Below are 14,687 nucleotides of genomic sequence, written 5' to 3' on the forward strand. Positions count from 1 at the left end.
CATATAAGGTGTGACAATGGAGGAGAATTTATCTCTCATAAAATGCATAACTTTTATGCACAAGAGGGAATTGTCTTGGAGACTTCTTGTCCATATACACCCCAACAAAATGGGGTGGTTGAACGCAAGCATAGACATTTGCTTGAGACGGCACGAGCCCTTTGTTTCCACGGCAATCTTCCCAAGGCCTTTTGGGGAGAATGTATTTTGACCGCTACTTATGTGATCAATAGGCTTCCCTCGAAGGTGCTCAATGGGGTCACTCCTTATGAAGTTATTTTTAATAAATCACCCACTTATGATCACATAAGAGTATTTGGATGTTTGGCCTACTACCGAAGCACAGAAACCGGTGGAGACAAGTTTGAGCCGCGAGGTAGACCAGGCATCTTCGTTGGTTACCCACTGGGGATGAAGGGCTACAAAATTTATGACTTAGAGTACAGAAGGTTAGTAGTCTCAAGAGATGTAAGATTTCTAGAACATGAATTTCCAATGAAACGAATACAAGAAAGTAAGGAGACAAATGAAGAAGATGAACACCTCTTTGTCTTCACTGATAAGGAGGTCACCACGACTCCGGTTCAACGTCCTTTCATCGTCGACAACCACATTCGCAATGAAGCCCAAGATCATCACGATACTCTCGAACTAGATAATACTACCATCGATGAAAACAGCGAACTCGTGGAGAGTCACAATCACGAGAACCAAGAAATCAGCAACACTGACAGCAACAGAGAGACCAGAACTCGATCTCAACCAGTTCGCTTCAAAGATTATGACGTACAACTGCCTCCTTCGATAAGTCATCCGCAACCTGCTGCCAATCGAGTCACCTCCACGATACATCCTCTCACTAGTTATGTCTCATATGATAAATTTTCTAATGCTCACAAGTCCTTTTTAGCTGCCATCGCCACCCACGATGAGCCAAAGTTCTTTCATGAGGCTATTAAAAATGACCGATGGAAAGAAGCCATGCAAAGGGAAATCCAAGCTCTTGAACAAAATAACACTTGGGAACTTACATCATTGCCCTCCGGAAAAAGAGCTATAGATTCCAAGTGGGTCTATAAGATAAAGTATAAGCCAAATGGAGATATAGAACGCTACAAGGCCCGTCTTGTTGCTAAGGGTTACACCCAAATGGAAGGTGTGGATTTTCATGACACCTTTGCCCCGGTGGCTAAGCTTGTAACCATACGTGTTCTACTCACTATAGCTGTCAAACGTGACTGGATCATACACCAGTTAGATGTTAACAACGCCTTTTTACATGGAGATTTGGATGAAGACATTTACATGAAGATACCGCAAGGTTTTAGAAAAGACAACGAAACACGAGTCTGTAAGCTCAAAAAGTCTTTGTATGGGTTAAAACAAGCCTCGAGAAATCGGTATCAAAAATTTACTACAACCCTCCAAAGTCTAGAATTTCGACAATCTCAAGCTGATCATTCACTATTCGTTTATAAGCATGGCGACACCTTTGTGGTAGTCCTTATTTATGTGGATGATGTAATAATTGTTGGTAACAACAAGAAAAAGATAGAGCATACCAAATCTAGACTTGATGCGAGTTTTAGTATCAAGGATCTTGGAACCTTGAAATATTTTTTGGGCATAGAAGTGGCTCGTACAAGCGAAGGTTTGGTTCTTAGTCAATGAAAGTACACCATTGATGTCCTAGAAGATTCGGGTTTTCTTGGATGTCGACCCAGCAGGTTTCCAATGGAACAAAATAAAAAATTAAATAAAGGAGAAGATGAAGATCAGGTCGATGCTAGTGTGTATAGACGTCTCGTTGGGAGACTCTTATATCTTCAAGCAACCAGACCTGACATTACTTATTCCGTGAATGTCCTTAGCCAATTTGTCTCGGACCCTAAACAAAGTCATTGGAATGCTGCTATGCAAGTACTTCTTTATCTCAAAACTACTTTGGGACAAGGTGTGTTGTTACCAAAGACTGAAGATGTTGAGTTGATAGCATATAGCGATTCAGATTGGTTGGGTTGTCCCTTTTCACGAAGGTCACGGACGGGGTACATATTGCTCTTGGGATGTGCACCGATTTCATGGAAATCCAAGAAACAATCAGTTGTTTCTCGATCCTCAGCTGAAGCCGAGTATCGTGCAATGGCTACTACTGTGAGTGAAATTCTTTGGACCCGTTGGTTGTTGGCAGAATTTAATGTCGATTTCCATGCACCAACACCTCTTTTGTGTGATAATGAATCCGCACGCAATATTGCTCACATCCGGTGTTTCATGAGCGCACCAAGCATGTCGAAATGGATTGCTATTTCGTACAAGAACGTGTTTTGTCAAAGGAGATTGTTCCTGTCAAGATAAGCACTCAAGATCAATTGGATGACTTGCTCACTAAGCCACTTAGTTCAAATCGTTTGAAGTTGTTGTCGGACAAGCTGGGCATTCGGAATCTTCATGCTCCAGCTTGAGGGGGAGTAAAGGAATCTAGATTATTCCAATGAATAGATAATCATAGATGTTTCACATTTATCTGTTTTGCTTTTCATTATCTTTTACTGAATTTTAGGATCTCAGGATATATATATCTTGTTGGCTTTTGTTTGAAAACAAGTTACGTAATGAATAAAAAAAGGTGTAGAGTACAAATTCTCAATTAGATCTTTTATTTCAATGTCATGATAGTCCTTTCGTTCTGCCTATCTGTCTGCGGGTGATAAGTCATACTCATCAATATTTTGAAACCCATTTGTTCCTAAAAACATTGCCAAAATTATGAAGTAAATCCGCTATCGTGGTCAGACACAATCGAAATCGGCACACCATATCTTTTAACTACTTCTTTTATATACACATCACCCAATCTTTCAGTCGAATAAGTTTCACATATAGGAATGAATTGAGTAGATTTCGTCAGTTGATATACTGCTACCCAAATATAATCATACTCATTCGGTGTTTTCAATAGTTTACTCATAAAAAATTGATTGTTATCTCATCCTATTTCTTTACTAGAATTGGCAACAACTGAACTTTTTCGTGTGGCTTTTGATGATTCAACTTTACTTTCAAACATGTCATGCACTTCTCCACATACATCCCTACTACCCTCTTCATTCCAGGCGATCAATACAACTGAAGCACCCGAGTCGCCAGGTATGAAGTTTCTGACTTAGTCTATTTTTCATTTCAACTTAAGGTGGTGGAAGGATGAGGAGTACGTTAGGCATACATTATGTACGCATGGTGTACTTGCTGTCAGGCCATAATGTAGGATGAAAGTATGTAATAAACCATTATCTATTTTCATTCTTGGTTGTATGGGCTTAATGGTGTACGACCTCTCAAGAACGCACAAAACTCAGACCGCAACTTTAGGGCAATGTGTCCATACTACACAAATAGTTGTATGACTTCAGAATTGAAGATTAAACAAAGATATAATTTAATGTTTTTAACAAAGCTAGATGAGAATGGATGCTATTAAGTATCTATCAAACTCACACTACCACAGATGTCGGTCACAATCTTCTTATATGTGCCTAGAGCATGTCATTTAGACAAGTTTGGTGCATATAAGGACAAACATGTTGTCAACAACAAAGGTATGTAATTACATAGCCTTAACTGTTTTTTTTTCCTAATAAGAAGTGTAAATCTATTTAAAAAATGTACGTGTATTAAATGTTTATATTGCATTCCATTAATCCAATACTTGCATAACCTTTAACCCAAATCTATAGTTTATCTATTTTACACATATAATTAAACCGAAGACCACATACCATAATTTTTTTTAAACCAAAGGATAAGTATTATTTATTTTGTGTGTCAAACTCTGATACTAAGTTAATAGGTAGAGTGTATTATCGAGACCATGTCCTAGCTACATTTAATGAATTGGATATCAAATTTGACATCAACAATGTGAAGGTCCTCTAAGTGCAACATACCAATTATGAATTGGATATCAAATTTGACATAGAGTAGTGTATCAATTTGAGAAACACTGTTGTATCAGTTTGACTTGGGTTGCCGTGATTTAATTAGTATTTAAATGGATAAGTCAGTTTTAGTGAAAAAGAGAAAGAATTTAACCTTTATGTAAAAGGAAGTGGGGGACCAAGAATAGAACGCATGGAGTAGTTGGTTGACCAACTTTTCTTTTTCTTTTTTTAATTGGACATGGATTCAGAAGAAAATGAATTTGGATAGAAGCGGACCTACCAATCCAACCTGGAAAATCTCCAACTGGATTCTAAGCGGGGCCCAACAAACCTTCTTTTAAATCCACATATAACAAATAAAATCCATCATATTATAATCAAATTAATACAACTTAAAAATATACATATACATAATGATTATCCGCGTAGTCAGAGTCGGATCCTTTGTTATGTAAGTTGTAAAATGTTATAGCGTTATACGCCAAGTGTAGCCAATAAAATAAAGATTAACATTTTATTTTACGTTATAAATCTTGATATTTTATCTAATGGTTATCTCTATACCTTCTAAATAACTTTTTTTTTTTTTTTTTTTCTCTATATTATGATTTCAAATAAGTTGGATATTATATACACTCCACGGCAAGGCATTCCCAGATTTCAGTAGGTTGCGTGTTACCAAAAAACTTGATCATTCTTTTAAGTCGATCCAAAATGTTATTGGAGCAGTCTATAAGTTGGAGATGTTAAAATTGCATTCAAATTTTGTGAAAATACATCAACTTTTATTCTTGGGTTTAAAAATGTACATAGCCAAATACAAATACATAGACGATGATGATGATGATGTTTTCACAAACTCATGACTCTTGATGTGACCTCCAAATCCCCTTCCATACTACCACCCTTATTCCCTTGTGTTGCTTCCTAAAATCCATCACCCAAAATTAAGTTTAATCAAACACTAAAACTTGAGACTTAATGGGGAATGTTGAAAATTTTCCCTGACTTTGCATATTAATACATTTTTCATGCATTAAGTCAAAAAAAACTTTGCGAATGAAACTAGATGACCATTCATCCTTCTATTCTAAAAACAAATACCACAATATTTCATCAATTTGATTAAATATCATAAGTTTTAACATGAGAGAAACAAAAGAGGAGGCAAATAATGTTTCTTGGCTTAACCTATTAAGTCATGATGTCCATATTAAGTATTCAACTCATTAAGTCAACAAGAAACAACACCTTAATGCACAAAGAACAACCATATCGAAAAACTGTCAAATTTTACAAATTTGCCCTTGTTTTTTTTTTTTTTTTCTTTTTCTTTAGTTTCTAAGTGGTTAAATTTATTGAAACCAAGGAAGAAGAATATACCAAAGGGTGTGTTGAGTTTAGATTATTGAGGTATTTTTGTAATGCATTAATTCCATAAAGAATCTTTGCACCAGTTCCTGGTTGTTCTTCTGAACCTATGGCCTCCTCATCAACCACCACTGCATCAACAAAATCAGCTCCTTGGTGGGGAGGATTTGGAACCTATAATTTCCCACAATGTGTTTTTAAAAAAAAAGTTTAAGTTAAGTACAAAAGGGTGGAATTATTTTGATTAAAAAAAGAAAAAAATACCTCAAACATTGAGTCCACCAGAATATTTTCTAAAATGGCTCTTAGACCACGTGCACCTGTGTTTTTGGCAATTGCTTTTTTTGCAATTAATCTCAGTGCAGTATCAGTAAAATGTAACTTCACCTGAAATACAAAAAATGGAATCAAGTAGAACCATTATTACTTTTATTCTATTTTTTACTAGGAAATGTGAAAAAAATATATATATATATATATATATATATATTTTATTTTTACATTGTTCATGGCGAACATCCTTTTGTACTGCTTTCCAAGTGCATTTTTCGGCTCTGTTAAAACCTGTCAATAATAAATTTACAGAAAAAATAAAATAAAAAATGGAGTTTATGTAATAAACAAATAAATGAAAGTAGGTTGCTATTTCTTGCAATTAGCTGAATATGAACCTGAAGAAGTTGATCTTCATCTAGAGCTGAAGAACTGACTAGAATAGGAAATCGACCAATAAACTCGGGTATCAAACCATATGCAACAAGGTCACCACTTTCTACCTACAATTTTAAAATACAAATTTTCACAGCAATTGATTACTTAAAATGTTTATAATGTGAATAAAATGTTAAAATTGCTACTCACAGATTCCAACAATGAAGATGTAACCACAGCATTGGTTAATCCACCAACTCTCATATTAGTCCTCACTGGAGCACCAAACCCAATAGATGAATCTTGTCGTCTGGGGCAAAATAGTAAAATGTTAAAAAAAAAAAAAAAATCAATAGATGAATATATTAAAATCATTCATGGGTATTATTATTTATAGTTTTATACCTCTCAGAAATGGTTTTCTCCAGATCAACAAAGGCCCCACCACATATAAAAAGGATATCTTTTGTATCCACCTGCAAATATTTCAATCAACATGAATTACTTATCAGTATTTTAAAGAAAAGGGTAAATTAGACATTAGCTATTAAGGCAAATAAAAGACCTGAATGCCATCACCCTGAGGCTGCTTTCGAGCTCGATTATCAGGAACATTAACAATCTGCAAAATAAACAATCAAATTTTATAAACTTTACAACTTTAAATAATAATAAAAAATCAACAATGTACATATGAATCGATACAACTCACAGTTCCTTCAAGCATTTTGAGCAACGCTTGTTGAACCCCTTCACCAGATACATCTCTGCCACTATTTAAACTTTCAGCCTGCATACATATTTATAACTTTTAACCAAAAAACATACACAAACATAAATAAAAATCTATGTTTTCTTCCATGAATGCAAAGAACACAAGACCTTTTTAGTTATCTTATCAACTTCATCTATGTACACAATTCCTTGTTGAGCTGCTTCCACATTGAAGTCAGCAGCCTGAATCCAGTCAACCAAAATACACCAAATGGTCAACAGGTATATGCATAAAGTCAATGTTGACCAAAACTATATATACTTATAACTTACCACAAGAAGCTTATACAATATTGATTCCACATCTTCTCCAACATAACCTGCCTACAGAAGAGGGTAATGAAATATTAAGAAACTGATGTATACATACATACATACATACATACATACATACATACATACATACATGAGTTTTGTATCTGATGTAAGGTACAACTTATATCAAACCTGCCTGTGTCAAAGTAGTAGCATCAGCAATAACAAAAGGAACATTGACTACTCGAGCTAAGGTCTTTGCAAGTAATGTCTTCCCTGTCCTTTCAGTCAAATTCATGATATAACAATCAAAACAAAAGAATTTTGAATAAATAAACAAAAAGAGAATCAAGAAATAAGTGAAAACCTGAGCCAGTTGGACCCATTAACAGAACATTGCTCTTATCTAACTCAACATGATCCACATCTTGGTTTTCAGTTTCTTGATTTGTATGCATAGAGGCGTGATAAATTCTCTTGTAGTGGTTATAAACAGCAACCGAAAGCACCTGTCAGATTGTCGATATTGCATAAACGTTACAATACAGAAATCAAAAAGATAAATCGTTTCAATTGATACAGCTCTACTGTAAACGTTACAAACTGATGCCCCATAATAATTAGTAAAACACACACACCTTTTTAGCCTGTTCTTGCCCAATTACAAACTCATTAAGTCCTCTGCATATCTCCTTTGGTGTCGGCAATTCTATCCCAAACTTTGATCCACCCGACCACCCATTGTTACCCTGTCCATCGCCACCACACTCTCCACGCTTCTCTTGCTCCTCCACCGCCACACCACCAGCATCCATCGTCGGACCATCTACTGTATCCCCACCACCGTAAGACCTTAACTTCTCCCACATTTTAACGCCTACTTTCCTGTTTTCGTCACCATCATTAGCAGCATTAGCATTAGCAATAGTTCCCACATCTTCCTCCTTCCCGGCTCTAATCCTTCCAATTTCAATAAAGCTCCCTTGAAGAAGCGGGTCTATCTTAAACGGCCGGAAATAATAAGCAGTTCTGCAGTTACGGCACATGTTAAGGGCATGGTAGATGCCAGTATCGGAAGTGATCGATAGAGGGCGGTTTGAAAAAAGTAGGGTCATGAGTTGGGAACATCTAGGGCAGTTAACTTGGGCTTTAATATGATCATAATTGTCGGAACTTCCTTCCCATTTATGGCGATTTTGTTGAAACCCTAAAAGTCGAAACTTGAAATAGTTTGATTGATGCAGTTGTGGTGGTGGTATGAGGAGGTTTAGTGGAGTATGGTGGTGATAGGTTGAGGATGATGAAAACGAAGTTGCTCTGATATGCTTACTAAGAATCTTGGATTTCCACCTCAACATCGAGGACATGACTACTCTGCTTCTTTCTCCAAAGCATACAAAACATAAATTACGAGCAAACGAAGCAATGACTGTGCGAGTGCGAGTGCGAGTGTGTGTATGTGTGAGAGAGAGAGTCTAGACGGCGATGTTATATCTAAATGAATACAGAAGTTATCCAATAAAAGGAAGTAGGTAAAACTGATTGACAAAAAATGATAGAATATTTGGTCCCAAAAATGGATTTAAAAATAATAGAGTATGAAAAAAATAGAATATGAAGAAAATTATATAAAATTGACTAATAAAAGTTAATACAAATTACGTTTAGGAAACCTATTGTCTATATTATATATTGAATACATAAATAAACGTAAATACAACACAACATGATATTAATGGAGTGAATGACAAACATACATCAACCTTAAAGGCCCCGACTATACTAGGTTTTACGGGCGTATCAAGAAACTAAAACCTAATAACAAAAAATATTGGAAATTCCAGACGTTAAAAAAGGTACAATAAGTGACGTACAAATTACATAATCAGATAATCTATCTTTTATATGGTGCTTTTTTTTTTTTTTTTTTTCCTTTCATGTAAAAATACAGAATTAAGTATTTATATGGCTTGGGTTGTATACATTTTCTTATATATTTTGGTTATTGTGATTCAGGTGGTTTACTAGTTGAGAACTTGACAACATTACAAAAGAATGTCCTTAGTAAATGATGATGATAATGATAAAACTATGTACTTACATTCTTCACTGAATGTTACATGAATGGTTATTGACATGTTACTAAAGAGTTGTAATGAAGATGACAAAACAGTTGTGGATTTATTTATCAATATACTTGATGTACTTATTTATTTATTTGTTTGTTTTAGTTTGAACAACATGGTTGCCAAAGAGAGAGTTGAAGTGATATGAACATAGGAAAAGAAAAGACGAAGACATATGGTAACAAACAACAAACACATCCATTCTCCAAATGACAGATAGATCCAAAGGTCTTGAAGCACGCACCAAGAAAATTATACATAACATGCTTTATCAAATCATTGTCATACGAATAAGAGAACTGCTTTTATTTAAACAAGTCATTAGATTGGATAGGATTGAGTATTCCTAATCATGTATGCATAGCTTCCCTTCACAAATCACAATCACAGCACCTGAAAAATATACAGAAAAACACATCACTTCCAAATCAATAACCAAATCCAGTTGTTCATCATCAAATAACTTGCTGTATTTCAATCTTTTTTCAAAACCAGATAATGATTTAATCACTTTGGCGCAAATTGTGTTTTATGTATTTTGTCCAAATTTAGCTTGAACCAGTTCCTCTTCCTCCTTAATTAACCTTTCTCCAAACTCCAAATGCCATCAAATATAATCCTTCATTTGTGGTCTATCGACTTTTTTACTCAACAACTTGACATAAATCACAAACATATGATCATCCAAATGACCTATCTACCTAGCTTTGAATTATATAACAGACAACTGTTATAAAGACCAAAAATAAAGGAGGGTAAAATCCAGGCTTCAACTTCATACTTATCAATTCACACCTTCATACATACAATACTAAATTACATCAACAATGATACGGTTTTGCAAGGTATTCTTGTAATGATCTTACTTACAGATAAAGGAGAAACCCAAAAGTCAAAGACTTGATGGCTTAAAACAATAACCCAAACTTTGGGGAATGGGGATTCACATTGTTTTCAAGATTCAGTTTATTTCTCTTGAACACATATGCAGACGTGAATTGAGTTTATTCGTATGATCAGTACAAAAAATTCAAGCTATATGGGTTGGAAATATTGGGTAAAACGTAAAATTTCAATTCAACCATTGATAATACGCTGGAGCTATTTAAGAAAAAAACCTAGATTTTGGCATAATTCAAAATATCTTTAAGTAGTATTTGATGATACAACTGAATCGGTAAAGAATGAGATACAAATAGATTTATAATCAGGAGTGTCAAAACGCCCAATTTAGGAAATTGCACATATTCACGTTGCAGCGGAAACAACAAGAAAAATAATCTAAAACTGAAAAAGGGAGAAGAAATCAAACTTGACTCACAATCACAATCACAATCACAATCACGAATCTCAGTGAGAATGCGAAGGTGAAGAAGATGCAGCAGAGTGGTGAGATTGGGAGTGCGAAGGAGCGTAGATCTTGTTGTAAGCAGTTTCACCAACGAGATAGATGCCGAAGGCGACCAGGGCTATCCCGAGCCCAGGAGTTGCGTGACGAAACTGATTTGTGAGCATCGGATGCTTCCTCCATTCATCCCTTCGCCTGAAGAACTCTCCGGTTGGTCCTAATGTCTTCCCCATCGTCGTCGATTGATCTGTGTCGCCGCCCCGGTTTGCTGCCTTGTTTGCCTTGCCCCAATGGATACGAATGGCTGACTTCCGCCTTTACTTGGGCCATACACACTCAAAGCCCATAAACAGATTGTCATCGATCGATTCGATAACCCAATAACCCGACCCGAATGAAATGATTATACCCGGATCGCCATATCCAGATTTTCACAAGATGCTGCTCTTCAAGTTTTAACAAGAATGGCATCTTATTGTTGTCTCTCTTCACCGGTTTCAGGGGGGAACAAGAGGAGGTCAGCGGTGTTGCAGAGAGAAAGGGATGACGATTCTTCAGGTTATGCCTTCCGTCATTTCACCTTCCTCTCAGATTTCCCTATCTCAAAGTCAAATTCCATCCAACTCCATCTACCTATCGTCAGTTCACCACGGCCAGCATCCTCGATTCTTATCTCCTTGCTCGTTAAGTACGAGAAATTCCACTTCCCCTAGACGCCATTCAATTATTAGAAGCTATACAATCAATTGCTCCGCTCATGATTCTTCTAGCATTACAAACCAGGTGAGCGAGCTTCGACAATAATGAATTCTAGTTACTTTTAAGAATCTATATGCAAGTATTGGTAGCTAGAGCTTAGGAAGTTGAAATTGGAGCCATTTTGTATGGAATCAGTATTGGGTTTGACAAATGATTTCGTCTAGCAACATCAATTTGATCTCGTAATGTTGCTGAATTGGAGCTAAATCAGTTTAAATTTTATCTACTAACATAAATGATCATATATTCCAAATTTCCAATTCCCAACCTCAAGTAATTGGTCAACTGGATTTGATTACTATTTTGCAGAGCAGTGAATCTGTTAAAGAGAAAAGTGTCTCCGTGGTTCTTCTAGCTGGAGGGAAGGGAAAACGAATGGGTGTAAGTCTCTCTCAATCCTGTTCCCACTGATCATACAAACATAATCAAATTCTTATCTTAGAGTTTACAATTTTGTTCAATTTTCAACATTTGGATCACTGAGCTCCTCATATTTTTTGGCAAGTGGAATTGCTCTCTCATGATGATGACTATTTGCTTGACTTTGATCTTGTTTTGTGAGTAGGCAAGCATGCCAAAGCAGTATCTTCCCCTTTTAGGGCAACCAATTGCTTTGTATAGGTAATTTGGTAACTATCACTTCTTGTCATATTTGGATTTTGGAGCACCTAAAAATCAACATATTATTACATTTTGGTAGTTTCAAAGAAGGGTTAAATGCTTTTTTATGCAACAATGTGTCACATTTTCCCTGATTTATGGATTAAAGTGGTTAAATGCTTCATTTTTTTTTTTTGTAGTTTCTACACTTTCTCACGGATGCCAGAGGTTAAAGAAATCATTGTGGTTTGTGATCCATCTTACCAGGATATTTTTGAAGGTCTGAAAACATGTTTGCAGAAATACAATATTGTGTGTGTGTGTGTGATTAACACACATTTTGATCTTTTATCACACACAAAAGAAGCTCATTTTTCTTTTTTCTTATCAGATGCTAGACAGAAAGTCAATGTTGACCTGAAATTTGCATTGCCTGGAAAAGAAAGACAAGATTCTGTGTTCAGTGGACTTCAGGTTCATTCTCATCTCTCATAATATTTAATAATTATTTGTTTTAATCATTTTTATAGTTGAGAATAATTACATGTTATTAATAGCATGAAACACAAAAGAATCTCATTTTATTTTTTTCTTTTTTGTAAACAGGCAATTGATTTGAATTCTGAACTTGTATGCATTCATGATTCAGCAAGACCTTTGGTAACTTCTAGTGATGTACAAAAGGTTTGTTATCCAATTTACCTTTTCCATCTCCACATAAATTTTAAAAAGTAAAAAAAAAAATGTTACATAAATAAATATCTAAGTGGTGTCATGTCAGTTGCATAAATTGGTAAAAAAGTGAAACATTCTTTTTAAATTGACAGGTTCTAAATGATGGTTTGCATGTTGGAGCTTCAGTACTTGGTGTTCCTGCTAAAGCAACTATCAAAGAGGTAGTATTATATACTAAATACAAAAATAAAAATAAAAATTAATTCATTTACCTAAAGTTTTTATACTTTTTATTTTGGGTACATTACAAATAGTCGTTGGTAATTATTGTTTTTTTTTAAAAAAAAATCTATATACGCAGGCAAATAGCGAATCTTTTGTAGTGAAGACTTTGGACAGAAAAACACTTTGGGAAATGCAAACTCCACAGGTTTAATTATATTTATATGTATATTTATATATAATATAAAAAGTCAACATTTTGACGATTTCAATTTTCTATTTGTCCTTGATGTGATTTGAATCTTTTTTTTAGGTCATCAAGCCTGAGCTGTTGAAGAAAGGTTTTGAGCTTGTAAATAGGTACCACTTTCATTTTCATTTCGTTTGTTTAATACTCCAAAAGAAAAAAATTCTTGTTCTCATTTGATTTTATTCTAAATTATTCATAATATATCAGTAAGGGATTGATTCCCTATTTTTAATTTTTGGGTACACAACAGAGAAGGCCTTGAAGTCACGGATGATGTGTCAATTGTTGAGCATCTCAAACATCCTGTGTACATCACAGAAGGATCTTATACTAACATCAAGGTAATTTATCATTCGTAATTCATTTAATAGTGTATTATAATTACTTTATATAAAAAAAAAAAAAAAAAAAAAAAATCTATATCAAGAATATGAATATTTATAGATGGATGTACGCATTGCAGGTTACAACTCCCGATGATCTTTTACTTGCTGAAAGAATATTAAATACGGCCTCATTTGTGACAGCTTAACTGTAAATGTTATTGCATGACATGACATGCATACAACATAGGAACATTATTAAACCCATTTTAATCCATGTATTAATCAAAACCCTTTTCTCTATATATAATCCTACTAGTATATATTCCTTGTCCATATTGAATATATGCTTTTTACAGGGTTTAGTTAGACTTTAGCTTTTAAAAGAGAGGTCGAATTAAAGGAAAAGCTTCGTACGAGTTTAAAGTTTGTGTTTTAAACAAAAAGTTGTTAATCTAAAAAAGCTATTTCAACTAGCTTTTGAGAGCTTTTATGTTTTATATCATTTTTACACTTTTCAAAAGTTTGCAACTAGAACAATTACATACAAATAAAATATATCCTTGTATTTTAGTCCTCTGAATTGTTAAATTAGGATTTTTAAACCACTATTAGGTGTCGATTTACTTAAATTAGGGGACTATAATAACATTATTCAAGTATGTAATCTGTTTTCTATTTCATTGCTAGTTTCTTAGTGAAAATTCAGTTGTTAAAAGAAAAACGTATTTGAATGAAAGAACGATAAAGAAACTCCATGAATTTATGTGGAACACATTAAGATATAAGTGTAGCAATTTCAAGGGAGATTGAAATGAAATTGTATGATGTTCTTACGAAGAAAATGAAGGTGAACCGATAACATGTAAATTTGTTTGGTTTGCATATGAAGAAGAATGTTTTTGTTCAAAATTTGTTTATTTGTTAGTTACAATCATTTCTTAGGTAAAAGGTTTTTAAGAAAAATAAAATTATCCTTCCTTTTAAATGATATCAAGCACTACCACAAATGCAGTTGTATATATGTTTTTTGTAGGGGTGAGCAAACCCAAACCAAAAAACCGAGAAACCGACTAAAACCGACAAAACCGAAACCGACGGTTTGGGTTTGATATTTTTAGAAACCGAAAAATCGGGTTCGGGTTCGGTTTCTAACCAGAAACCGACCCATCCAACCCAAGAAACCGACCCATACTTAAAACCGACAAACCGCCCCAAGAAACCGACCCATCCAACCCGAGAAACCACCCATACTTGATTGTGTTTTAGTTGTAATAGACTATTCCGGGCTTTAGTTGTAACTTGTAATTGACTATTTGTGTAAGACTCATGTTTTTTGAAGTACTTAACTTAAATTTGTTATTTTTTGAAGTATCTAACTTGTTGCTTCAT

The 14,687-nt window shown here is 34.6% G+C and overlaps 3 protein-coding genes and 1 pseudogene across 4 annotated transcripts; 2 read left to right on the forward strand and 2 right to left on the reverse strand.

Moving 5' to 3' along the window:
* Positions 1–1,734: 1,734 nt before the first annotated feature.
* LOC145017086 (secreted RxLR effector protein 161 pseudogene) lies at positions 1,735–2,358 on the forward strand (annotated as a pseudogene).
* A 2,316-nt stretch (positions 2,359–4,674) lies between these two features.
* On the reverse strand, positions 4,675–8,492 carry LOC145015182 (ATP-dependent Clp protease). The gene is made up of 14 exons (XM_078973632.1): positions 7,631–8,492; positions 7,360–7,501; positions 7,185–7,268; positions 7,011–7,057; positions 6,846–6,920; positions 6,676–6,753; positions 6,529–6,585; positions 6,369–6,439; positions 6,174–6,273; positions 5,984–6,088; positions 5,814–5,876; positions 5,577–5,699; positions 5,325–5,486; positions 4,675–4,868 (listed from the first exon to the last, which is right to left on the reverse strand). The coding sequence occupies exons 1-14, from the start codon at positions 8,357–8,359 to the stop codon at positions 4,794–4,796; spliced, it is 1,911 nt and encodes a 636-aa protein (XP_078829758.1). The 5' UTR covers positions 8,360–8,492; the 3' UTR covers positions 4,675–4,793.
* An 802-nt stretch (positions 8,493–9,294) lies between these two features.
* Positions 9,295–10,787, reverse strand: LOC145015184 (NADH dehydrogenase [ubiquinone] 1 beta subcomplex subunit 3-B-like). Of its 2 annotated transcripts, none has more exons than XM_078973635.1 (2): positions 10,446–10,787; positions 9,295–9,511 (listed from the first exon to the last, which is right to left on the reverse strand). In XM_078973635.1, the coding sequence occupies exon 1, from the start codon at positions 10,697–10,699 to the stop codon at positions 10,469–10,471; it is 231 nt and encodes a 76-aa protein (XP_078829761.1). In that variant the 5' UTR covers positions 10,700–10,787; the 3' UTR covers positions 9,295–9,511; positions 10,446–10,468. The 2 variants fall into 2 exon arrangements, with proteins under 2 accessions (XP_078829761.1, XP_078829760.1); XM_078973634.1 differs by having other exon boundaries at positions 10,440–10,783.
* A 136-nt stretch (positions 10,788–10,923) lies between these two features.
* LOC145015183 (2-C-methyl-D-erythritol 4-phosphate cytidylyltransferase, chloroplastic-like) lies at positions 10,924–13,618 on the forward strand. The gene is made up of 11 exons (XM_078973633.1): positions 10,924–11,249; positions 11,535–11,606; positions 11,791–11,846; positions 12,026–12,105; positions 12,217–12,299; positions 12,432–12,509; positions 12,653–12,721; positions 12,862–12,930; positions 13,036–13,082; positions 13,223–13,313; positions 13,436–13,618. The coding sequence occupies exons 1-11, from the start codon at positions 11,010–11,012 to the stop codon at positions 13,502–13,504; spliced, it is 954 nt and encodes a 317-aa protein (XP_078829759.1). The 5' UTR covers positions 10,924–11,009; the 3' UTR covers positions 13,505–13,618.
* The last annotated feature ends 1,069 nt before the right edge of the window (positions 13,619–14,687 follow it).

This window comes from Lactuca saligna, chromosome 9 (assembly GCF_052625555.1).
Source record: "Lactuca saligna cultivar CGN05327 chromosome 9, ASM5262555v1, whole genome shotgun sequence".
NCBI classification, from domain to species: domain Eukaryota; kingdom Viridiplantae; phylum Streptophyta; class Magnoliopsida; order Asterales; family Asteraceae; genus Lactuca; species Lactuca saligna.